Source organism: Saccostrea echinata, unplaced genomic scaffold, assembly GCF_033153115.1.
Source record: "Saccostrea echinata isolate AGI-Se365-2 ecotype Australia unplaced genomic scaffold, CSIRO_AGI_Sech_v1 ptg000018l, whole genome shotgun sequence".
In the NCBI taxonomy this organism is placed as follows: Eukaryota; Metazoa; Mollusca; class Bivalvia; order Ostreida; family Ostreidae; genus Saccostrea; species Saccostrea echinata.
This window is the reverse complement of record NW_026889767.1, coordinates 4,724,324-4,751,399: the sequence shown is the minus strand read 5'-3', so window position 1 is coordinate 4,751,399 and position 27,076 is coordinate 4,724,324. Positions and strand designations below refer to the sequence as shown.

General features: G+C 32.1%; 1 protein-coding gene across 1 annotated transcript in view; it reads right to left on the bottom strand.

Annotated features, from left to right (window-relative positions):
- LOC133189405 (uncharacterized) overlaps positions 1 to 27,076 on the bottom strand; it is a 31,672-nt gene extending 4,596 nt beyond the window's left edge. Inside the window, exons 1-10 of the mRNA XM_061324778.1 lie at positions 27,022 to 27,076; positions 22,512 to 22,612; positions 17,745 to 17,791; positions 14,865 to 14,990; positions 13,597 to 13,796; positions 6,137 to 6,444; positions 5,889 to 6,029; positions 5,094 to 5,321; positions 4,566 to 4,675; positions 4,253 to 4,394 (exon numbers count right to left, since the gene is read on the bottom strand). Of these exons, the coding sequence (XP_061180762.1) occupies positions 4,253 to 4,394; positions 4,566 to 4,675; positions 5,094 to 5,321; positions 5,889 to 6,029; positions 6,137 to 6,444; positions 13,597 to 13,796; positions 14,865 to 14,990; positions 17,745 to 17,791; positions 22,512 to 22,577 (1,368 nt within the window). The 5' untranslated portion in view covers positions 22,578 to 22,612; positions 27,022 to 27,076. The remainder of the gene's footprint in view (positions 1 to 4,252; positions 4,395 to 4,565; positions 4,676 to 5,093; positions 5,322 to 5,888; positions 6,030 to 6,136; positions 6,445 to 13,596; positions 13,797 to 14,864; positions 14,991 to 17,744; positions 17,792 to 22,511; positions 22,613 to 27,021) is intronic.

Below are 27,076 nucleotides of genomic sequence, written 5' to 3'. Positions count from 1 at the left end.
AGCTATTGTTTGAACTACAGTACCGACCGGACACAACCTAACACCAGAGCGAACCCAAAGCGCACCCCTGGTTCGCTTCCTGGGTTCGCTCGGGGCCCGCTGCGGGTTCGCTTTCAGAAAATTTGGGACCGCTCTGGGTGCGCTTCGGGTTCGCTCTGCGTTCGCTCGGGGTCAGCTCTGGGTCCGCTAGAGCGAACCCGGCGTTCGCTTTCCGGGTTCGCTTTACGCACTCATGCGTGAAGCGGACCCCGCTTTAATCTTGCCGCCAGTAAGCCCCGCCCCTTGTATATTCCAAATACAGTAGTGAAATCGATCATTACTGTTTTTATGGCGATCGAAACATCTACGTGTAAGTGACAATATGGAGAACGTTGATAATTTTTCAGGAATTTCACCGTACATTCGACGAAGAATTATCACTTTTATTTTTCTTAACTTACAAGTTATGTATATCTCGAGAGAGAAAAAAAGAAAAGGTGTTAAATTTATTTTCGATGTATCGGATGGAGTGAAATTGATAAGAGTATCTTAATAAAAAAAGCTTTCAAATTCATTTGTTTATATTATTCATGCGTTTTAAAATAAGTTTGAACTTCCAATTGTAATTGCAACTGCTAAATCGTAATTTTAATGTTTGAAAGACAAACAACTGAATTACGATCTTATCTATAAAATAGCTGTGACATACTGTACATGTAAAATGCTAAGTTTTCATATTTAGCAGTTTATATTTAAGCTAGGTTGTCGTCCATTACATGTATATATGTAGGTCGTGATAATCACTAAAAATCCTCATACAGTGTAACTTGAGTTTCGTTTTACAGATCATTTATAATTTACTTCCATGCTATAAATCATTGTTTCATAAGGCGAGTTTAACGGAAGAAAAAAACCCCAACAACAATCAAAAAACCAAAACAAACAAACAAAAACTAATAACTGGTCCACTGATAAGAATAAGTTGTTTTCAAATATATGTAAATTATCACTTGAATAGTTTGTGTTCCTTACTGGTTCATGATCCCCCCCCCCCCCCCCGCCCCACTACATACATGTACATACTGGAGCGGCATGTTAACAAACAAAATTCTAAATGTTTAAGAATAAATAAATACAAGAAAGAAAACAAACAAAACAAGAATTCAATAACTGTAAACTCGCATGATTAAGTAGATGAAATTAGGATAATAACTCCCAATTTTATTTTATTAATTATTTTTTTTATTGTTTTATTTCGATGAGCCCCCCACTCCTCTCCGTACTTGAATTGTTTTCTATGGGCCGGTTGTAGCGATTTTAATTTCAAATGATTTACAGTGTTCTCTCTCTCTCTCTCTCGTTAAGCTATTTTACTGATTTTCAGCATTCAGGTTTGCAGCAAATTACATGCATGAACATGTACTCTTAATGCAACGTACCAAAGAACTATGACGTTTCCAAATTCAAAAAAAAAAAGAATAATAATTGTATTTCTCATTGATAACGTGCCCAGACGAGGTACATGTAACTTAAGGGGCATCGAATGTAGGGGGAGTATATACTCAGGTATACCGTGACCATGGAGACAGTATACATCCAGCTAGCAAGTGTCAATTAAAAAAACCCACCGCAAATGCTCTTAATACCCGCAATATTTTCGAAACAGGTGGATGATTACCGATACGTGATGACCTTGGCTTCACTTTGAAACTACAATTATTAAAGTGTTGAAATTAAATAATTATGACAATTACAAAGTTCAAATACAGGTACCTATGTAATGAAAAAAATATATGTACGTTTTCGTATTAAGGTATTTTGCAAGTTCAATTTACTAATGTTGGAATTACGTGTACTTTTCATGCACAAGTACGTCTAGTATATTTTTTTTATGTTCATATAAAGTATTTCGAAAATTACATGTAGTACATGTAAGAGGTTCGTGAACATGTAAACCTGTATAATTATATATATCGACGCGAAGGAAAGTGATAAGCATTTTTGCGTTTTGTTTTTTGTTTTTGTTTTTGTTTTTTGACTGACTTGCAAGTAGTTACAAAAATTCAAAAACATACAATGTAAGGTCTACATGTAGGATAATTAAAATTGACAAAATAATCTTTCCCTATATACAAGTATTTAAATCAAGCTATTTATTAAATTTCGGTAAAAGATTAATTTAAAAAAATATCATCGTAGTTAAATGAGATTTTTTTTCTCCAATTTACGTATTGACATAATGCACATTTATTCTGTACAACGTACATTTAAATTTTTTTTTCATGATCAATTATTAAGATCGATAATTTCGAAGTTGATCTGAATAAATTAAAACATGCATGTAAATTGAAATAATTAACAAAAAATAATTAAATTAAAGCACGCACATGTTCTTATACTAACTGTTCTTATACTAATGTTCGTATACTGTGCCTTGAGATAATAAAATTCTATAATTTATCGAAGACCATTTTTTTCTTTTTTTTTTTTAGTAACATATGTTATAACCATTATTATCTTCTTTTTTTCTATTATAAATTAAAGTACTTATTGTCTGATAAATTTACGCAATATATATTTATATATTAATGGATTTTAAAAACATAAAGAAAATAAATATTTAACTATACATGTAACATGGTACCTGGAAAATAAAAATATATAATGTATCAATAGATTTTAAAAATAAAAAATAATGAAAATAGATGTGTAAATATTGCATGTTGTCTGGAGAATTAAAGTATATAAATGTAAAATCATGTTTAAAAATCATATTAATAATATTTTTAGACTGTACATTCACACGATTTGCTTGTACAATGTTTAGATTATAAACTGGCATGTTGACTGGTCGATGCGCTGATGGTCAACGCATTTTATCACTTATCCTGATTGACAGACCTGTTCGGCATGTTGATTGGTCGAAGCGCTGATGAGTTAATCGATAATCCTGATTGACAGCTCTGTTACGCAATACCGAACGCGCGTTCGCTTCCTGGGACCGCTACTGAATTTGGGGTTCGCTTTCAGCGTTCGCTCTGGGTCCGCTCTGGGTTCGCTACGGGTGTGCTCCGGGTTCGCTCGGGGTCGGCATTAGCGGACCCCAAGCGAACCCGAAGCGAACCCAGAGAGCGAACCCGGGGTGCGCTCTGGGTTCGCTTTCTGTTAGGTTGTGTCTGGTCGGTACTGTATGTTCCAGTACGCTTTTGAAAATTTGTAACAGTCACATTAAATTGTATTGTATTTTATACATCCAACATATAAGAGAAATGTATAATAAAAAAAATGCTCTATAATTTCTGTGAACACTTTATTATTTGTTTTAAATATCGAATATTATTATTATATTTAACCAATGCACATTCTAACGCTGAATGTCTAATTTGATCATCTTCTTACGGGGTCTGATAGGCTATTTGTCAAACTATTTGCGGAAAAAATGTGTGAATGACATTTTTCATATTAGACATAAAGAAAGATTTTTTATCTTAGAACGAAATATCAAAATTTCATCGAATTTAAATTTGAGGGGAAATGTGGCCTTTCTGTTTTGTACTACCTTAAGTTTTTTTTTTAATATTCTTTCCTTTTAAGTTCACTTTTAAAAATTAGATATGTCAGCATGACACAAATCCCCCCGCTCACATTCAAGTTTAGAATATATGAAAATTCCGAATGTGAAATTAAAAAAAGGGGTTAGAATTAAGAATATAACTTTAACATCTTTTTCTGGAATTAGTTGTCCATACTACAACATACCTAAGCTGTGTAAAATGGTGCTCACGTACAGGCAAAGCAATGAAAAGACCCCAAAACAATTTTCGAAGTCTCAGGGCGATATATGTCATGAAAATTGATCATTCATTGCGTAACTCATATTTAAATTGTACTAGACATTAATGTAAAGAGGAATTCCACGAGGAATCAATAATATTTATATTTACAAGAACAGCAAAAATAAATTCCAGGAAACAGTGAATTTTAGAAATTTCCATTCCAAATGCAAGAAATGACAAACCAATAATCAACTCAGTATCTATAAGCATAGCAAAATGAGTCCGAAAACTGACAGAATGACGTATGAAAAGGGGTAACACTATATGCCCTTGGCATTTCATGACGGGAAAAGATTTTATAAATCTAAATTCAAATCGTCAAATTAATACAGAATGACACAGGAAAATGTGTTTATTTAAGATATCTGAATGAATATTTGAGATGGTCGTGAGTCATGAAGAACACTACTATCATTTTCCTTTAAATGTAAGTTTACCTCTTTGCATTTAGTTATTAACTCCTTGATTCTCTCCTTGTGGCTCTCCGCTAAAGCCCTCTGTTCTTTTTCACTTTTTTTCCCTAACGCTAGTCCAGAATCTATCCCTTTTATCACATTTTTCAACAACTCGTGGAGGAATCTTTGAAAGATAGTAATGTATTAGATAGATAGATTAGACAGAGAAATAGAGAGAGAGAGAGAAAGAGAAAGAGAGACAACATTTGTTTTTGCAGGTTTCATGTTTATAGTTTTACATAAATGATATACATGTATTCTTCTTTTAACGAGAGAAATAAATTTAAATGGTTACCTTAAATGTTGTAAAAGTCTGATATTTTCATTTTTCTTGATAATCTTTCTTAAGGATAGTTGGAATTTTTCAAACTCCTCTGTTGAAGAATTCGTTTTTTGTGGTGTCACCTTTGTAAGTAGATGCATATATAAAATGACTTGTCTTTACATTTTTTAATTAAAATGAACTGAATAAATTTATTTTTCAAGGAAAAAATGAGCTAAGGAAGTACTGGAACATTTTTCTTAATGCAATAGAACCAAGAGAAAAAAGCCTTATAAGCATTCGCGTCGCACAAGCCAACTTGGAAACATGGGGTTAGAATATGTGTAAAGTAAATCTAAAAAAAAAAACTCACATACAATAAAAAATACATATAAACATAAAATCTATATTGTACTATGTTTTGTTTAATGCCTGTAAGCAGTAACTAAAAATTGAAATATAAATGATACTATATAATATGTCAAGAATTGTTCTGTTGATTTTTCTGAAATTATAGAATTTGACATTTAAGATTCCTCCTTGATATAAAGTAATACATACTTTTATTAGACTCATTTTGAAAATATTTTCCTCTTTTACAGACGGCCAACTAGTTTTAATTTCTTTCTTCAGTTCTTCCCAGGTATTCTTTTCATCATTGTCGCTACTGTCCTCTTCTTTTCCTATGTTGTCCCACTTATTTGTAATGAATATTACCTCTCCTGGATCAAAACATGGCATCTCGTCTTCTACTTGAAGCTGTATTATTGACCTCAGAATATGTGGAAGCTGTTAATGGATTAAGTATATAGTTTAGAAAACTTCAGTTGTGATCATCTATGCTTTTTGTGCGGGTATTTTTTTTTTTTTTTTTTTTTTTTTTTTTTTTTTTTTTTTTTAGGAAATGAGAACTTTTGTTTGCAAATTAAGGATATTTTTTATTATTATTATTTTTAATTCTTTTTAAGTTTTTATTTTACAATAAATAGTAAAGACAAATATGTTCTTTTATGCACTAAGAATCACAATGTGTTAATCACTTCAGCAATTAGCAATATTTTTTTGTTTATTTTCATTTTGGAAAAATAGCTGTATGAATCACGCAGGCATGAAAACTTTGAATTCCAGATTTCATGGATTAAAGCAAACAATACACACTCAATATTTTTTCTTATTCAACAAAACCTTCCATACATACTGCATAGTGAAAAAAAATTCCAGAGTCTGTACATACACCTGTAAATATTTTGCATTTTAACGGGTTTTGGGGGGTAACGTTTAGGGTACTGTGTCGAAATTATATATGATGAAAATTTAAAAAAAAACATACGTAATGGGATTTTCAAAAGAACGTACCCTGTCATTCTGCATACCCCCAGCACTTGCTACATCGACAACAAAAATAAAGGAAACTGCATTTGGGAGGTATTCCATCAGTTTCTTGCTGAGGTCTCCAGAACCACCTATTCCTGGAGTATCAACAATAATTGTGTTGCCCTGTTAGAGTAAATTTGAGTAGCATTTTTATTTATTAATAATTGTTGAATCCGATGGCAAGATGTATATACAATATCCAAAATTGATTTATTCTTCTTTAATATAACCTTGAGAAAAGGTATTGGGAATCCAACGTCTACGGATCGGAAATTTTTGCTGTCCTCCGTTGAGGTCATATCTGTTAATTTTTCCAATGTATCTCTCAGTAACTTTTGTCCGTCTTCTGTTTCAAGATTGCACTTTTCTGTTAAAGTAATTGTTTCGAGTTTCCCATTTATACGTTCAGTGATAATCTTTACTTCTTCAGAATTTCTTATTTTACAAATTGTAGAGGTAGACTCCCTCAGCTTGGCTTTAAATATTCTTTTTTGTAGTATTTTGTTTATTAACGTCGATTTCCCTGCGCTTGTCTCACCTAACGAAAGAATTGTTTGGTAATTATATCATTACTTTCATCACGAATACTGTGCATGCATTCCATTACATTGTATGAAGCGTTAACAGGGTGACGTTTTGATGGAAAACCAGTTTCAAAAGCCTGAGATTTAGCAAATATAAAGAGAAATCAAATCTACAACGTTTTGTATTGAAATCTGATATTTACATGTACAGCGTCGTGACAAATTGTATAAGCGATTTCTACACAATGAAGAGGTTTCCTCTATCATCCTAGTGGTTTACAGGTTACTAATTTTACCCCTATGTCATTGACCACGCAAGTAGTGCCAATTACAAAAATGGAGTGTTTTTCGTAAAAATTCTTGTGAATGTATATGAGTTGGAATGAAGTAATTTTAGGGCAAAGATAGAAAAGATATGATCTGACAAAAATTATAATCAAATTTATAATAATGGGAAATTTGTCTTTAAGTGCGTAGAAGGAAGGGTGTGAAAAGGCCCATGCGTACCCTTTCATGGAAGGGAAAGTTTAATAAACAAGACAGAGGTACTTAAAATGACATAGCAGGACTTGTAGACTATGACTTTTGATGAAAAATATTTTGTTTGGACTTGAATTCTAACTAAATTCCATGCGATTTTTTAAATTCAATTTTACAAAGGAATATATAGCGAAATAATTGATAATATGTGTCCTAGTTCATAAAAAGGAAAATAACTTTCGATGCAGATCGAGTTAACTATTGAGGGTTTCATAGAATTTTCTTGCGGTAGAAGATGACGTAATTTAGATATTTTTTGTCATTATTTTCGATTGAATCGTAAGTAAGCCAGGCATTCATTATGGGCAAAAATCCAAGAAATAACAATCAATGTACAGTAAATGATTGTTGAAATGAAGTTATATGGTAAGAAAACGTCTGAATTGAATATTTAGTAGAGGTTTTAAGATCTATCCTCACATCATTGTAGAATAAATATTTAACCACGGTAGAGATTAAAAACACAAAAAAGCAGGGCGTCCATTCAAGATGTCGTAGAGGGATCGGAACTGACTCTTTCGTAAAAATGGACAGTGGACCTGTTTAAAATGATATTATGAATAATTTGAATGAAAACAGGGACCTTATTAATTATCATAGGTTAGTGCACAAAATTATATGAAAAGGGGTGTGAAGAGACGGGTGGTAAGAAAAACAGTCGGCAGTGTCGAACGAAAAAGGCTTATTTTCAGCTGAATCAAAAATAATAAAACACACTATTGACAATAATTGGAACACAAATCATTGATATCTTGGTTGGAATTTCCTTCTAAGAAATATGTAGAAAAAATATGCAATAAATTTAGAAAATCCTGTATGGTTAGTCATTTTGGGACATTTTAGCAATACACTGCACGGTCTTCAAGAAGGCAATGTCCCCGTACACGGAACCCATTTTACTCGGGTTACAAATGTGAAAATCATACTCTATTGATTTTGTGACTGACATAGCACCTGAAAATTTATAATATTAATGTAAGAGAGAGAGAGAGAGAGAGAGAGAGAGAGAGAGAGAGATAAGCCGATAACACAATTTGTAAGTTTTGTGAAAAGTTTTTTAAACTACCGTGATCGTATAGATTATTAAATGCTTGTTTCTGAAATTTCAGCAGAATAGACCAATACGCTGGTTGTAGCAAAAGTTTTAAAGATCCGTCCCCATTATTCCAGAAGAGCGTAGAACTAAAACTCCAAAAGTAATAATTAAGGTCCAAAAAAATTAGAGTCGAGTTTGTAATCAGAAGAGTCAATAGATGCCTAATGAATGGTCGAAGGAAAGAAGGAAAGGATAGAGTGTAGAATACAGAATGCCGTTTTCCGGCAAAACAGGATATTTTGTGCAGAGAGAGTTTTCATGGTCCCGGATATAAAAGTACTTTTCATTGGCTGACTTAGCGTTGCCATACCACCTACGCTTAGTCCGTATGTCTGTCCGTTGACCAATGAACCCCAACATGGCACCGCCCTCCAATCCAGGTATACCTTCATTAATAATATGTATGGACTCAGTCCCCATATCCACTCCACAGGAGTTCTAGCCCTAAGCTCTTTACTTATCTGCTTCAAAGTTCCCAATTTTATTACTCTTAATCAAGAATCTTAATAGTAACTTTACATTTCCGTTCAAATTTTATTACTTAGTATCGATGGGCCTGATTGGTTTCTTCTGATCAATTCTATTACAAATGAGTTTACAAAGTTATTTAATTTTATTTATTTAATTAATTTATTCTATATGTAACAACTCGATATCATATAAAAGAAGAAAGACTAAATCAATTAAAAAAAAGAAATTTACTAAATGGTAAACTTGAGCAGATTTTTAAGGATATTTCGTTGGCAGTATTAATAATAATTATTACAATAATTAGTTTTATAATAGGGATATTTCAAGAAAGGCTTTCAGTTTTAATCTACAAATTTAGTAATTTGTTTTACAAATTCAATTGACATTATGCTGCACTTGGGTTTATTTCAATTTCGCGGTGAGGTTATAAGGTTTCCCAGAAAATTTCACAGTGCACGTTTAGCAGTCCCTTCTTTGAGCTTTCAAATATGACGTCATGATGGAATATGACATCACTCACTGCACACTGTTAAGACTGGGAGTGTGTCATATTTACTGTCTTCCTTGGAAGACGGTATACAGTGTTGAAGTATTTTACAGTCTTCGGACTATGCACTTCCTCTCTTTTGTGATTGGTAGAAATTGGATGATGAAAAAAACTTCAATTATTTCATTGGTTGAAATGCTGTTCAAGGCAAGGGAGATAACTTTCTGATGATTTAATTTTCGTACGACTTAACAATTTTTTTCAAGATTTTCAATCGTAAAAAAGAATGACAAAACGAACAGTGGAAATTGGCAGTAATTAACATGCTAGTTTTTTTTTTTTTTAACAGCAATTACCAATAAAAAGTTTCTATATTTACATTGTTAACAGAATTGATCTTTATTGCATGCAAGCTTTACAGCTTGTATTTATTCTTTTCCCCTTTGTTTTGCACTGTCTTTCTAATCTCGGCAGCACTCGGTAACATCTCGGCTGATTCGTACATGTACCTCATCTACATATCACAAAGGTGACGGCCGAGTGATCTCGGCTGCAGAGTCGAAGTTTACGGAGACAGTCGAACATCAGTTAACTTTTCACTTAATAGGGTTTATGTCAGAAAAAAACTAGTGAAGAAATACAAGGCCACGAAATTTTCAAGAATTATACTGCCTGATAGGTTTAGGTCAGTATACTGTTTAAGGTTGTTGCTAAAGATGGTAAGCTTTTTGATAAAGCTCTACTTGTTTAAAGCAACAATTAAGGTAACATGGGTCCTTATGATCGCGGTAACCTTACGGTTTGGCACCGAAGACCAACGGGTTCAATTCTCGTTTTCAGTGCCGCAAATCAAGGGTAGGGACTGTTCCTTTACTAAACAAACGACATTAAAAGTGAAAGTCATAGATTCTTTTTATATTATCTTCAAAAAAGGAAGTCCAGCGACATGCTAGGTTTTTGCCCATAGAGAAGAATCCTGCACAAATCAAAGCTTTTGACACTTAAACTAAAGCAGGTGTCCCTCTCTAAATGGTTGAATAATTCTTGAACTGTGTAAAACAACATACTATCAATCAATCAGATGTCTTTTTTAGACCCCCTCTTTAGTATTTGGACAGACAAAGTCGCTGTTCTCAAAGCTTTTTAAATCCCAATAGATTGCGTCACCTCAACACCAAGCAATAGTCCAATTATGAAAAATTCATTTAATGTCAGTAATTTTTTATCTATCACAGTAACATATAATTAGTTAATTATTTTATATTTATTACATATAATAAGTCAATAACACAAAAAAGCATACATTTATCTTTCCACTTCAACATCGATGGCCTCTACCATTTCTAGTACATAATGTACTGATAGATATATTCCAAGAAATAAAGCTAAATTAAACAATAAAGATTCATACTATATTGTATATAAAAATATTGTTTTTATATTTCTAGCAGACAATTTCAGTTAGACTTGTAATCATGTGTATCACAAGGTTTTTAAAAACAGTATTTTAATGACATCCGGTCTTTCCAGTCCTTTGACTCTCTACTTTTTCAGAAAAAAATAGTATTTATCAAGTGAAAATTACATTGCTTATAATAATTATAGTTATATCAACTGAAACTAGTCCTACAGATCAAAAGATTTTCACTGTATTTTCGCGCGATAATCAATTGAAGTGACATAAGCCATGCAATTTTCACGAATTTTGGTTATTGTTAAGGTTGTATATAATCAAAATTAAACCACATATTGGCGAGATATAAATTTTCGTGAGCAGACAGTCTCGCGTAATTACTCGAAAATAAAACTCTTGCGAATAAAACGTGATTTAAAAGTATTGCAACTGAAAGTTTACAATATGAAATAATCCAGCCTTCGTTATGACTACACGTAAGTAGTTTTACCTGCTGTAGATTTTTGATGCCATAACCACTTTTTAGTTCATAAGCCGGAAGTCTTTTATATGTTAATAAGAGGATTGCATGCATGCAAATTTTGGTGTTGGTTGAAGTTGGTTATGACATTGTAGGAGTTGCCAAACGCACCCACTTTTTGGAGTTTTCGCATTGCCATAATGCTACTACGGACCGATAATACGTCACGTTATGATCCTATATCATAAAAATACTTAGAATCATTAACCACAGTTATCATTAAATAAGAATATAACGAGCCTCTAAGTGACCTCTAAAATTTAAGCGCCAGCTGGCTCCTAATAAAAACAAGAGGCCCATGGGCCACATCGCTCACCTGAGCACATTGGCTAGGAAAAAAGCAAAAATCATTTCAGTATTGAAAAGTTTACAGGGAGGGGGGTGTTGAATTTTAAACTACCTGATGATGCTTTCATATCAATATAAAAAATGGTTTTGCTGTTCTTGAGCAGCAGATTTTTTCCCATATATTCATTTGTAAAAATTTGATCCCCCATTGTGGCCCCACCCTACCCCCGGGGGCCCTCATTTGAACAAATTTCTTTCTACACTACCCAAGGATGCCTCCATATCAATTTGACTAATCATGGCTTTTCTGTTCTTGAGAAAAAGATTTTTTCCTATATATTCCTCTGTAGACTTTGATCACCCATTGTGGCCCCACCCTACCCCCGGGGTCATGATTTGAACAAACTTGAATCTTCACTACCTGAGGATGCTTCCATATAAATATGACCCATCATGGCTTTACTGTTTTTAAGTAAATTTTTAAAGATATTTTCCTATATATTTCTATGTAAAATTTTGATCCTACGTTGTGGCCCCACCCTACCCCCGGGGGTCATGATTTGAACAAACTTAAATCTACACTACCTGAGGATGTTTCCACATAAGTTTCATCTTTCCTGGCCCAGTGGTTCTTGAGAAGAAGATTTTTAAATGATGCCATTATTTTTTCACTAATTCCTAATTATCTCCCCTTGAAAGAGGGCGTGGCCCTTCATTTGAACAACTTGAATCCCCTTCACTAAAGGATGCTTTGTGGCAAGTTTGGTTGAATTTGGCCCAGTGGTTCTTGAGAAGAAGTCAAAAATGTGAAAAGTTTGCAGACAGACAGACGGACGCCGGACAAAATGTGATCAGAAAAACTCACTTGACCCTTCGGCTCAGGTGAGCTAAAAATTGTCGCCAATGCAAATTTTTAGTCGCCTGACAAATTTGTTTTAGGCGCCTATAAAAGCTGATCCATTGGATTAGTCACGAGAAGGGGGTCTAATGCAATCGTAAAGAAAAAATCAGCATGAAATATAAGCCAGCTAAATGCCAAAATGTTTTAACTTAAGTATGCAAGTAAAGCTCTCTCCTACCGGCCAGAGGAGAGGATCGTACATTTTGGCCGTAGTTTGCGACGATGGAAAACTCTTAGATTCAAAGAGTTTTAATTGATCATTTCTTTTTAAGAAACTTGGATCTCATGAAATATTCTTTGAAACTATTATAATATCAAGGATTGCTTATAAGATTTAAATTGTATGCTAGACCGTACAAATACGGCATAACATTAGTGTTCAGACGATATTTCTAATGAGTGAGAATTTAATTGACAAACAATTGACGTCACCCGTCCAATTTACTGTGTTTCACAATTGTCGAGTTTCTGAAGCTGAAATTTACCTGAAACATCTTATTGCCTTATCTGGTCTACATGAGCTCTGTGTGCACTGGCGCGATGCGAATTTTTTTGTTCGCACTTGCGTGACTAAAAACAAATAAGTTGACAAAGAAACAAAAGATATGTCCATTAGCGTTTTTAGACTTTTTTCTCCTCTTTATAAAAAATGGTTGAAAATGTTTTTAGTTCCGGAATATGATGATCGTGAAGTCATTTAATAATAGTCGCCAATTTGGCGGCTTTAGAGGAAATCATGCACCAATCAAAAATTCTACGCACTATGCACTAAAGTAGTTGCCAATTAGAGCCATGTATTATAAGTCTGACGATTTATGTAGCTGTTAAAAGAAAAATATTATTTGAAGTTTTGAAGTCATCATGGGCCGCAAAAAGGCCTTATAGGTAGTTTTCATATGACGTATTTTCTCTCCGAGTTATTTTCCTTGGCCGCAATCTTTGTGGTCAACCTGGTTATTTTTCCTCTTTGTCTTACCAAATCTAAGAGGGTGTAGCAGAAATATTTGGGGGAAAATCTTTATAGAATAAAAATTATGAAATAAAGGAGGCTTTAACAAATGTATATTTTTCAGAAAAACACTGCTTCTTACCCCACAATGGCCAGTATAAAAAGTTATATTTGGTTGAATAATGAAGGAATTTGAGCATGTTGACCTCCAATATGGCGACCAACGGGAAATAACTCTTGCTAATTTGGGCCCACTGAAAACTATCTATAGAGAATGAATCTATATCTGGGAAAGATTGATCTGTACACCTTCTTGTTAGTATGCTAATGCTATATAAATCCTTTGCATAATAAATGTGACAAATACATTCTGATATAGAATATATAGGAGCAAATTGACATAAAGTATATTATATTAAAATCATTTTTTATTATATAATAATTATATTTTACTTATATTTTAACTCAATGAACATTTCCAATTTTCGTGGGATATTTACCTGCGACAACAATTCCATGGTCTTCTTTTAATAGATCTTTCCTTCTTTTTTCGATTATTTTAAGATATCCTGGATTCGATTCCCGTAGACTTTTTCTTAAGCTGTCGTCATACTCGTCACTTTCAAGAATCATTTCTAGTTCGTCCAACAGGATGATTAATTTTTCTTCTTGACTTAAAGTATCTCCTGTCATCCATTCCCTTAAAATATTTGAATATACTGAACGCCGTAAACAGTTGAATAGCTTAGATGTTTTTGAATATCTTCAAACAGTAGCTTTTTGTGACAATATAGTATTTATAAATGAGTAAAGTTTGCTTCATCTTGAGTATAATAAGTAAAAGGCAATGTCCGTAAATTATACTTAAATTATACTCGCAGTAAAATTAATATAGATTTTATTAAAAAAAAAAATAAGTTACATGTTAAAAAAAGTTTTAGTTTATGAATGATATTGGTCAAATATGTGAAAGAACGTTTGTGCATATAAGCACTCTTATTTTTTTCTATTTACTAAAACTGTGCAAATTTGTACTTTAATAATAAAAGTGAAGACAAGGAACAGAGATAAATCCCATAATTCCTGTAAGGAATAGGAATTGTGAACAAGACAATGAACATTCAATAAATTTTCCTTTCATTAATGTAATATTTCAATGAAGTGCCGAGTAGCATAAAGTCGAAATAATGACCAAAAAAAAAAAAAAAAAAAAAAAAAAAAAAAAAAAAAAAAATTCTTAATTGGACAAAACGAAAGCCATTATTTGCCTTCGCAAACAAATGTATTTCAATTTTTTTCGAATTTTCTTAACTCATTATTAAACACTAAAATTCTTTTGCTTACAACCGATCTAAAGAGTTGAAAAGAGTAAGCTGGTAATTCTAGCGTTTGCAATAAGACATGATTAAAATTTTTAAAACATTGATATAAGAAAGTATTTGGATACAACAGAGATCTAACGCAAATGTTATATTTCAAATAGGAAAAAAAAATTAAGAGGTAATAAAAGTCTGATACGACAGTTTCGATTTTCAGCAGAAATAAAATATTTGACGTAAAAGATATATACATGTATACTAATCAACACGATGAACTCTGCGAGAACAAAAATATGATCTCTAATAAAAATTTTACTCTTTTAATTATTTTTTACTGAGATTATCCTTAATCAAATAAGACTTCCATATATATATATATATATATATATATATATATATATATATATATATATATATATATATATATATATATATATATATAAACGAACACTTCCTGATGTTGACTAATGATATTGGAAGACGCTGGTGGAATCCAGATGTCCTGTGAAGTGGACTCTTCAGGTTCATCAGCTGCAGAATTTTGATCTTCCTCCTCACAATGTAAGATTTGCATACTATAAGAAAATAGGAATTATTACATGATGTACTGGAAACCAACTATTATTCGCGTCACCTTTTATACGCAAATCTGGTTGTTTGAATTAAATCCGCGACGATTTTGTCTAAATACACAGAAAAATAGATGGTTCGCGGGAAAAAAAAATGCAAGTAAAGATCATCGCGAAACTCGCGGATATTTATCGCACGCGACTAAAAACTGGTTTATAGTTATTTTTATCAAATGAATAGTAATTGTAAGTTTAAGACTATTTGTCATTTAAAGTATTACACTGTACATAGTTTATAGGATTATATCTGATTTGACATAAATATATAAGATCTCACTTTTCCGAGTTTGATTAATTTTTGGATAAATTATGATTCTTTAAAAAAGGGAAAATACAAAATGCTTTTTATATAAATGTAATTAAGTGTATTATGATATATATATATATTTTTTTTATAAATGTAGTGTCCTAGATGATACTCACAGCTAGAAAAAGGACGCTTATACAGTTTATACAATATTAGATATAGAAAATCCATGCCATGGTTTTGAACAAAATATTATTAATAAGAATTTATTATTTACATAGGAAACTCGTTTGATTAATTTATATTCGCTTTATAATCTCACGGTAATGGGTGGTTCGCAGTTTTTTAATATGTTAAAAATTACGGTGAAATGAACCCAAGGAAAAAACGCATCAAAATCTATGCACAAATAACGGAGACATTGAGTAAAAACCTCATTAAGGACCCTCTCTACACTAAACAAAAATGTTTTTTGGACATTGAGAAAATTATATTGTAGGGAGGTGTAAATATTGAGCTTATTTATATCATTTTCAACATAGGGTGTTTGGCTTTTACCCCCAGGAAAAATGTTCAAAGTCAACAAAGTTTTGATGAACACAATCCTGTTGTTTACCTAAGTGGGGAAAAAGCATGCAGATGAGTTGTTCAATTAATTCATCTTGGCCTATCAAAATATTAAGAGTGCTTAAATTGATTAGAAATTGAAGGATAAACTGTAGATTTCAATTTATTTTATTTTAGACCTAAGGGCAGATTACTCCAACTGCATAAAAATACCACAGAATCAGAACTCTATAGTGTGCAGTGTATAGAGGGTTCTTAACACTTGACCAATTTTCTGATTCGATAGGGTTTCGGGACTTTGGCCACCGTGACATCACAACATGGACCGGTCATTTAAAATGCTAAAAAAAAAAAAACACTGGATGTTACACTGATGGTTTGAGCGTTTCTTTTACTTTGTAGTGACGTTAACGAACAATAGTTTTAAGGGGACTGTAGTATTAATTTCAAATTAAATTTGTAATTAGTTTTTGGGAAAAATATCTTATATTTTGTGTGTCTGTAGTTAATAAAAGTTACGATACTATGATAGATTTAAATAACTTGATAAACCTTTAATAAAATTATAATAGGTAATTGCAAATAAATGGTTTTCATAATTGCTTTCTATATTGTATCTGTTTTCCTTGAATTCATCTTAACCATAATAAAAGGTATTATCGACGTTGGTCTCGGAGAAAATCAATTGAAAACTATAGTGACCCGCTTATTTGGTCCATGTAGTGACGTCACGCTAGTACAGCCTCATTATCGATCGCTTCGATTTTTGCTTGATTGGATTTTCAACAGGTAAAAATAGGCACTTTCAAAGGACGATAACTCAGTAAATTGTTGATAGATTTCGATGCGATTTTTTTTCTTTGATTTTATTTTTCCGTAATCTTTAACCTTTAAAAGAATTACGATCCATTTCCATTACCCTTTAAGGGGAAGAAGGACCTTAAGCTGAAAAAAATACGTGTCATTCATTTTTGTTCTTGTTTGGTATATATATGTCCTACATATCTTAAAGCAGTTATATCATTAGGTTTCGTATATCATTTTAGAGATATCGAGCCCATTACTCTGTCCATAATGGGATTTTTTAAGTTTAGATAAAAATATGTAAGTGGACATGTATCTTTTTAAAATATTGCAGAGTATGAATAGGGTTTAGAATTAAAAAAAAAAGAAGAAGAAGTTTCTTCTATTACAATGCATCTGGATAGGAAAATTACGTACTTAAACAACAAAAAACTTAATTTGCAAAAATTCTATCGTTCAATATTTTAAAATTTACGTTGAAATTCAAGTCTTTCATATTATTGATTAAATGCAAAGAATTCGAACTATGACGTCATACGTAAGCTAAATAAGCGATAAAAGATATACCTTCATAAGATTGCCGTCATCAGCTGTGCAAAAATAATTTTTGTGTTCCCCGTTTCTCAAAATATTTCATCATATACTGATTATGACTTGTTTTACCTGATAATTTACATAATTATTTATATTCACCAAGTATGATCTTGCTGTACTAGCAGATCGTGTATGACGTCACCGACTCGTTGGACGCACAGTTGGAGTGGATCAATCTATTTCATAATTTGTTGATGTTTACAAGAATGTTGCAAGTTTTTATTTTTATTTTTTATATAAGATCGTAATTAAAGTAAAACAAATTGTCAAAACTTTAATAACTGAGAGTTTACACGTTTTGCACTTATATAAACGGAGATGATGACGTAGTTAAACAGAGTCATGTGACCATGTGTCCTTTATCCTCTTAAGGGAAACAGAATATTAATGACAGAATAACGACTAAAAAAAGATACAAGAAGAAAAAGAAAATTTAGACTATGATATCAGTGATTGTGCCAATGATGAACAGAACCAGGACTGAATACCTCCTGTCTTCTACCAGGTCTTTTTCCGTATTTGATATTTCCACTGACTGTAAGAGAAAAAAATAATTACAAAGCTCACTTGCTTTAAAGCCTGCTATTATTATAACAAAAACATTTTGATACAGATAAATATATATGTTCGTTTGATAGTACAAAACTGATATTGAAGTTGTGTACAGTCAAAAGAAAATGGAGAAAATTTTTTATTACATTTTCAACAGTGAAATACTTTTGTTTATTTATGAATAAAAGTGACATTCTGTCACAGTGTGAAAGGAATTCAAAGACATATCCTGTCACAGTGTGACAGAATATCAGAAGTGCTGCAAAACTCTCTATTTTCCTTCCCTTCACAAAGAATGTTATAAAAAAATACTTCTTGTACTGTTCTTAGATAGAAAGAGTAAATACGCCATCCTGAAAAAGACTACAACTGCCGACGTTTCTCCAAATATGTTCTGGAATAAATCTCACTAAGCTATGACGTCTCAAACGCGCAACTATGACTTTATGTAGCCTATGACACTGTGTTACTAAAACTCAGAGGAAAAAGGAAAATCAAAGAAAAAATAATAAACAGAAAATTCAATGTTTTATAGTTGGATATGGAATTTTTTTCACGAGTGAGACAGGAATTTTTTTTTCTATTTTCACGAGTGTGAAGCACGAGTGAAAATATTTAAAAAAAATCCTGTCTCACGAGTGACATAAATTCCATATCCAACTACAAACCATTGATATCCTCTATTTATGCACTGTATATTCTAATTATCTTTTGATTTATGTCGATATGAAGTTGCCAGTCAAGAGAGGATAAGAAATTACCATAAATATTACTTTTTACATGTAGGATTTAAACTGAATAAAATTCGTTGGCTAACTATCGATTGGTATGCTTAAAACTAAGGTTATTCTTCAGAAATTATAAGTCGCAATATCATAAAATGCTGAGACAATTTCTATTTCCTTTTATCAGAATTTCAGAAAAACAAAAAATTGAATGAATTACTATGAATCAATCCTGATCAATTGTTTATACATTGTACTAACATTTTGAAATAAATAGAAAAATATTGTAAGTTACAGCAAAGTATTGAATTATCTCTTCCAATGTGCATTTGTTTAATTGTATGACATCAATTCACGAAAATCTTAACTTAATAGAGTGGTTAAATATCTTTAATATCTTTCACATTAACCTCTCTTAGACTAATACAGTCAACAGAGAAATATAAAATATACGACAATAAGGTAAGTTATTTTGCATTTTTTTCTTACGAATATTCTTTTTTTTCTGCAATAAAATCTGTTTTTTGTTCTTTTATTCAATTCAGTTGAAAATGGGATGCGAATTTGACATGCATTTTGCTGTAAGATTTTTATCTGATGATTACTCGCCAATATGATACTAAGAAACTTTTCGAAAAGTGTGAACAAGGGTTAATCCAACAGAAATGCCACTATGCTGGAAAGTCTTTGAAAAAAATTGAATACCAATTTACATACAAGAACTTTTATCTTTTGTTTCCATCGCCTAAAATATCCTTTCATATATGTGCTACCTTTCAAAACATAAAAATGAAAAGAGAGCATGTGCCGATCGGTTCAACAACATACAGGTAAACTTTGTTATCTCGACATCGACGGGATCATCGGAAAATGTCGAGATATCCGATGTGTCGAGGTATCAGAGTTGAGACTTGACGTCCAAGATTTCAATACATAGCAAAACAGACAAGCTTATATGTACATGACTTCAATAGAGACTGTAGCTCAACATATTTCAGAATTCCCTCTATTTTTATTAAAAATCTAAAAAGTTATTTTAAAAATCTTGTTTATAAAACGTGTTCGATCTTTATCGAAATCTTTCTAAATTCACAAAGTTTCAGCACAAAGTGACACCATTCGCGTGTAACTTGCCTCTTTGTCAGAACGGGATACGAACCGATTCGAAAAAATACTATTAGAATTCAATCGGAGTATTCAGTTGACGGTTCGTTGATTTGCCATGCAAATGGAAGAGAGTTCAACTCATCTGCATACAGTTTACCACTGTTGAATGCTTCTATATATTCTTTGCAGTTGACAATTAGTTGAATGCTCCTCTAATTTCTCTGCCGTTGACCATTAGTTGAATACTCCTCAATTTTCTTTGCAGTTGACCATTAGTTGGATACGCCTCTTTTTACTTTGCAGTTGACCACTGTTAAACGCTCCTCTATTTTCTTTGCAGTTGACCACTGTTGAACGCTCCTCTATTTTCTTTGCAGTTGACCATTGTTGAATACTCCATTAGTCAGTGCAATTTAAAAAAAAAATGGTAGGAATTTTGAAAACCTAAGGCAAGCAGTACACATGTGTTTGGAAAAGCTGCCATATGTCTCTGAGTAGAAAAAGTCAAAACAATGGGGCTACTTAAGTGATAAACATCTGTATGTTTACATGTATATTCATAAATGCATGAATATAAACTGAGCTGGCACACTGTCTTAAGTTGCTATGCCTCCTTAATTTTCTGTGCAGAAAGAGTAGATTTAGTCTAAAGCAATGGCATATTTTTACCAACTATCATAACAAGAAACACAACAAAACACTTGATGCATGAAAAGTTATCGGAATTCTTTTAATATTTTAAGAAGTACACAATAGTAGGGACCTAAACTGGGTACGGTATTATATCTTTCTAACATCGTTTAGAAAAAAAGATAAAGAAAGAAAGAAAATTCATTAAATTTTATACTTACATGAATTGCACAAGCTGAATCATTCATGAAAACAGTTGTTTCAATTCAAAATTCTCCACTTTCTGACAAAACACACACTGACACACGTTACTTGATTCAAATCTAGATTGATGTATTAAATCATGGAATTGCAAAGCCGATCTATAATAATATCATTTCAAACCCAACATAAATAGAGTCAGAGAGCTTTTCTAACACTGAGTGGTCAACTATAGTCAACTCTGCAAGATGTCACAAAGTCGGAGTGTTCAACAATGGTCAACTCTGATCTCGCATGAAATTTTCAAAGTATTAGCATTCGACTTATGGTCAACTCGGTAAAAAACATTCAACTGACGGTCAACTGACCATTTTATGCAAAACAGTTGACAGCTTTTCAGAAAAAGCATTCAACTCCTAGTGGTCAATTGATTTCGAGTATTCAGTTAACGACTAGTTGACTGCTAGTTGACGACTAGTTGACTGTCAACTAGACATTTTTGTATGGGAAATGCGCTCTATAAACTTCGAACCGTATAAAGTCGACATCCGATATACGGAAAAATTAATGCAGATTATTTTTTTCTTATTTCATTCAGGAAGAATGTACATTAAAATTATTTTTTTTTTAAAGATTTGTGTATCTAAACTAACGTAGTGATGTTACAGATGCATGAATTACGGCTGATTCGGTCAATCGTGTCGTTAATTGGATTGTTTCCTGTTGAATACGTATACATTTTAACTACAAAATATCATTAAAACATCTTTTAATTCCTTAGTTTGAATTATTCACTGTGTTTTTATTCATTGTAATTAAGTTACTTTTTTCCACATTTAAAAGTTATGTTAGGTATTGATATAAATATCTGTCTGTACATTTATGCAGAATCGTGTAGATTTAGCAATGATATTACCCAAGCTGAACATTAAGCAATTAACTTCTCAAAGACGTCTAAGGGGCTTTGGATTCACCTACAAACACAGTCTATAGAATTAATTAAGCAGGGTGCAGTCAAAACATGGGTGTGAAAGGTGTGAAATTTTGACGACGTAGAGATACCCGGAGTCATCCTATTCTCTATTGAGAAGTTGATGGCTCGTTTTAATACTCCCCCTCAACTTCTCTACGAAAGGCCTAATGAAAGCAGTTCAGAAATTGACTAAATGAAGAACCAAAACCGGGTTCCACTTCGATCGGTGTTTTAGGATCGATGCATTATCATAGACATTTTTTGGATGCACAGATGTTGTTTTGCAATGGAAATGCGATTAAAAATACCGATTCTGCTGACTTAAAAAACATTCATCACGGTACAACACTTACTTGAGATATCTGTGTCACCGGATTCGTTTATCCATTCAAAACTGCGTTTGAACCCGGTTGACTTCTAAGAAATTCTAAAACTTTTTATCCGGATAAATTGGATTAAATGTTTCAATGTTAAATAGTTATCCGGAGAAATAGTTTTAGACTTTTTTAGAGGTCAAAAAGTCTAAATCTATTTCTCCGGCAGAAGTCAGCAGAATCGGTATTTTTAATCGCATTTCCATTGCAAAACAACATCTGTGCATCCAAAATATGTCTATGATAATGCATCAATCCTAAAACACCGATCGAAGTGGGACCCGGTTATGGTTCTTCATTTAGTCAATTTCTGAACTGCTTTTATTAGCCCTTTCGTAGAGAGGTTGATGGGGAGTATTAAAACAAGCCATCAACTTCTCAATAGAGAATAGAGTCGTCCGTGCGTGACGAGGGACCCTATATGACAAACAGTTAGGTTCAGTAGAGCAGAAAATTGCCGATGTCGACACATACCAGGTAAATTTTGCTCTTGGGACTGTGAATATACGTCGAGGTAACCCGGGTTGTCGACATTACCGAGGTCGACATATCAGAGTTTTTGCAAATCATTTATATAGTAAATACTGCCGGGACCGCGGAAGGACGTCGACATATCCCAGGTTGTCGACATATCCAATGTCGAGATACCGAAGTTTACTTGTACATGCCATTTACTATACAGCTATACAATACCTCTTCATAGTTGTCTGAAGAATCTTCTGCATTTGATTTCAACGACGTGGTCCTTGATTGCGACATTTTGAATTCACTTAGGTTTCAACTGCGCTAGAAACCTGAAATTTTAAGACTTTATTGATTCTACTTACAATTCAAATTGAGATACATGCCAACGTTGATTTAAACCATATTTCTAATATCCGACAATTGTGTTTTTATTAATTGATGGTATAACAATGTCTGGAAATATCATGTGAAATGAGAAAGTAACATATCATTATCGAAAAATAGTAATTTGTTATCATTAGTAAAAAGACACATGCTTTAAACATGCTTTAAACTTATTTTCATTTTTTATCATAAGTAGTGCAACTATAAACTTTGATGATGTAAAACTGGCTATTGCTTAAAATGTTCAGTTATAAATTAAGTATATTTAGCCATTATTATTCACCTAAAAATGTAGGCCACAAATAGCATCCAAAGCACCGTTAACGATAACCTTTTCTAACTGCATTACCTATGCAACTGGGTTACACTAACTTAAGATTTACATGTTCCAATTAATTTAGCAAACGAATGCAAAGTGTATATTGTATATTCTAATTAAATCAGCAATACAATAATAGACAATAGAGGGCCTACGTTTGTTGGTATATTTATTATGAAATTGACCTGCTTAAACAGCTCGATTTTGATAATTAATTTTGTAAATATCCAAAGCATACTTTTTTGGAAAAAATGCGAGTCAAGGCAATCGTAGCCCAACGTATGAAATACATTTATGAGACTCGTCAAGTTTTACGAGATAGAAGCTGTTTGAAAACGCCTACCTTATCTGATCCAGAGAAATAAACTGTAGGTCACGTGCATAATCCTGAATCTGAGAGATTAATATTAGCATCTGTTTGCTTATATACAAAATAGATGCCTTTATTTTACGAGAGAAATATTTTGTTTGAGTTGGGCTCGGCCCGACTGGAGAAGTATATAAAGGCTCGGGTTTGTCATTCACCTTTCTTACTGCTGAACTTTTCAGCTCTAAGAAGTATTTTAATAGTGACTGTTATCCAAAACGTAGAGAATATCGTAAAGCCAAAAAATATTTCCAAAAAGTGCGTACCAACAATAATTATAGTGACATGGTTATTAAAAGAAAACAATATAAGAAGACATTGCAAAAACAGTTTGAGGACCACCAGAAGTCTTTTATATGTAAATTGCGTGGACTACGTTCAACAGATCCGAAAGCATATTGGTCTCTATTAAATAAAAAGGTAAAGGTATTATCAATACTGTAGCATTAGATACCTTTTATAAACATTTCAAGGAACTAAACAATTCTGTAGTAGATTCTGATATTGATTTGCCAAATAATTTATATGAATATATTTCAACGATTAACCAAAATATTACTGAAAAAGAGGTTGTCGATGCTATTAAATCATTGAAAAATGGTAAATCATGTAGTAGTGATATGACACTTTTTGAAGAATTCCATTAGTAAATTGATGCCAGTGTTTGTCAAAATTTTCAATATTGTCTTTGAAAGTGGAATTATACCTGAATCATGGGCTAAGGGAATTATATGCCCAATACTTAAAAATAAAGGTGACCATGCAAACCCAGACAATTATAGAGGAATAACTATACTGAATTGTTTCGGGAAACTATTTACATGTATTTTGAATAATAGGCTATCCTGTTACATAGCCAGGAGAAAAAAATTTTACTGTGCATTTATTGACTATAAAAAAGACTTTGATTCAGTTAATAGAACTCTACTTTGGCAGAAGCCTCTGCGCAGTAATATTAATGGTAAAATGCTTAATGTGTTGCAGAACTTGTGTAAAAATGCCAAATCTTGTGTAAGAAGTGATGCAAAATGCTCAGAGTTTTTTTTACGTGTAATATCGGTGTTAGACAAGGTGAAAATCTATCTTCCCTTTTGTTTTTATTATTTCTAATTGATTTGACTGATTTTTTGTCCCTTGAATATAACTGATTCACTGATGTTGATAAAATGTCTCATTTACTTTTTGATAATGATGATATTGAGGTGTTTTTTCAGTTGTATTTGTTACTAAATGCTGACGACACAGCTATATTTGCTGAAACTGCACCTGAGTTACAGTCAGCCCTGAATGCTATGTATCTTAACTGTGAAAATTGGAATCTCAAAGTTAATGCTTCAAAAACAAATGTTGTAAAATTTTCAAAAAGTAGACAACCTGAAAATACTTTTTTCATGTACAATGGTGAGAAATTATCAACTGTAGAATACCTTGGCATTATTTTTTCAAGGAAGGGTAACTTTCAGAAGAATAAATTAAGACTTGTGCAACAAGCAAGGAAAGCTATGTTTAGTGTTTTAAGTAAACCTAGAAAGCGATGTCTGCCTGTTGATATTTTATTACAATTGTTCGATGCAATGGTTGCTCCTGTTTTACTGTATGGTTCAGAAGTTTGGGGATACGAGAACAATAGTATTATTGAGTCATTACATTAAGAATTCTGTAAATATATAATGAAAGTGAAAAAATCTACTCATAATGATATTGTGCACTAGGTAGAGTGCCTTTGTCTGTATCTATAAATGCCAGGATGGTTGGCTTATGACAAAGAATTGTCTCTGGAAAAAATGTAAAGATCGCTCGAATGTTATATGAAATTATGTATAATTTTGATAAAGAGGACATTTTCCAATTCAAGTGGTTGTCACATGTCAGTAGCGTACTGATCAAATATGGTTTTGGAAATTATTGGAATGATCAATTTGTTCCAAAAAATGTTTGCCTATCTAGAAAGGTTAAAGACCAATGTAAAGAAACTTTTATATCAGACTGGAAATTAAATATTTTTAATTCTCCTAAATGTGTTCATTATAGGATATACAAAACTAACTTTGGTCTACAGAAATATTTTTCTTTGTTACCCTATGATCTTGTTTATAGTTTAAGCAAATTTCGATGTGTTAGTCACAGATTACCTATTGAATGTGGAAGTTTTTTAAATATAGATAGAGCAGATAGATTATGTGATCTCTGTAGTGTGGGAGAAATTGGAGATGAATTTCACTATATTTTTAATTGCAATTTTTTTCAATGATGAAAGAAGAAAGTACATACCTGAAAAAGTTTACAAAGTGAAAAATATCAATAGTTTTGCTAACCTGTTTAACAGTGATGATAAATTTACCTTAATTGGCTTGGCAAAAAAAAAATGTTATGTTTTTATTTCACTCTTGAAATTCCTTCCAATACCTCTAAATTAATATTGTATATATGTTATTCCTTTGTTCATTTGTTACCGTTTCATTGTTGATTTATTTCTTTTTGTACTTTTATGCCTCATGCGAGGCCACAAAGTGTAATAAAATGTTTCAAATGTTTCAAAGGTAAAGACTTGTTGAAAGTGTTGTTAAAAATTTAAGTAATTTTGCCTTGTAAATCTCAAATAAATTCATTCGTGCCATTATTGGCAGAGTAGGACATATAGTTGCGTAAAAATGGACCTGCTCCATAAAGGTTCAATTGAGTAGTAATCATGAAAAACTTACAGACACATCTAAGGCATGAATGATTGCATGTGTTTGCATCCAAAAACTGCAACATTCATAAAATGTCTGAAGAATGACTGAAAGTCTAATTCCCAAGAAGCAACATGTATGCAGAATTTATGAAATAATTCATTGCAAACTTGAAAATAGGAACTACACCAAAACACCTGTTACTACATATTCGCAAATAAAGGCCATTTGCATAATAATCATCATTATACCTTGAAGTCATAATCTTTCAAAGTTTCACAAGGAAGTTCAGGTTAGGTTAGGTAAAGGCGTTTCTATGAAAATCAGCTAATTAAAACATACAAAAGTGTTGCCTGTTACGTATACACAAAGAACGATTTAATTTATTTTCTTTTACGTTTTTATAAGTTTCTAAAAATCACTAATCCTTTGTACATTTGCATTTAAAGCACGTCATTACATTTCCAGCTCGGTTTTGCTTTCAATATGTAGACTATAAATGGAAATACAGACACATTGTTTGCTTGAAGTGATCTCTCACCTACATATATCAACACATTTGATTATATATCACATGACCCAGTTTTCATTGTTCGAAATAAATTTATCATTAAAAGAAATATGATCGAAAAGAAGGGAGAGCATATGAATTAAGACTGTAAAATCCTTAAACAAAATATCCTATTTCGAGTTAATAGGTATTTCACAACCAGCCTTTGACGAAGAATTACAACACGCTCCTGATTTCATATATTTATTCTATTATTTTTATTTCACTCTGCATAGAAGAAAAAAAATCTTATAGCAATAAGCTGATATAACTGAAAACAAACTTGTGTGCATGTGTTGCCTGCTATATTAATATTAACAATACGAATCAAGCTTAAGCGTGCTAATTCACTTTCATATTGGAATCTTTCTTCATGCATTGAATGTAACATGAAAAAAAAATCCACATATAATCAAGACTGTAATTGAATAGTATCGTGAATTTACCTGATGTATGGTCTTGACTCGGTACACTAATTCCGATTTTTTTCATTCAGCTAAA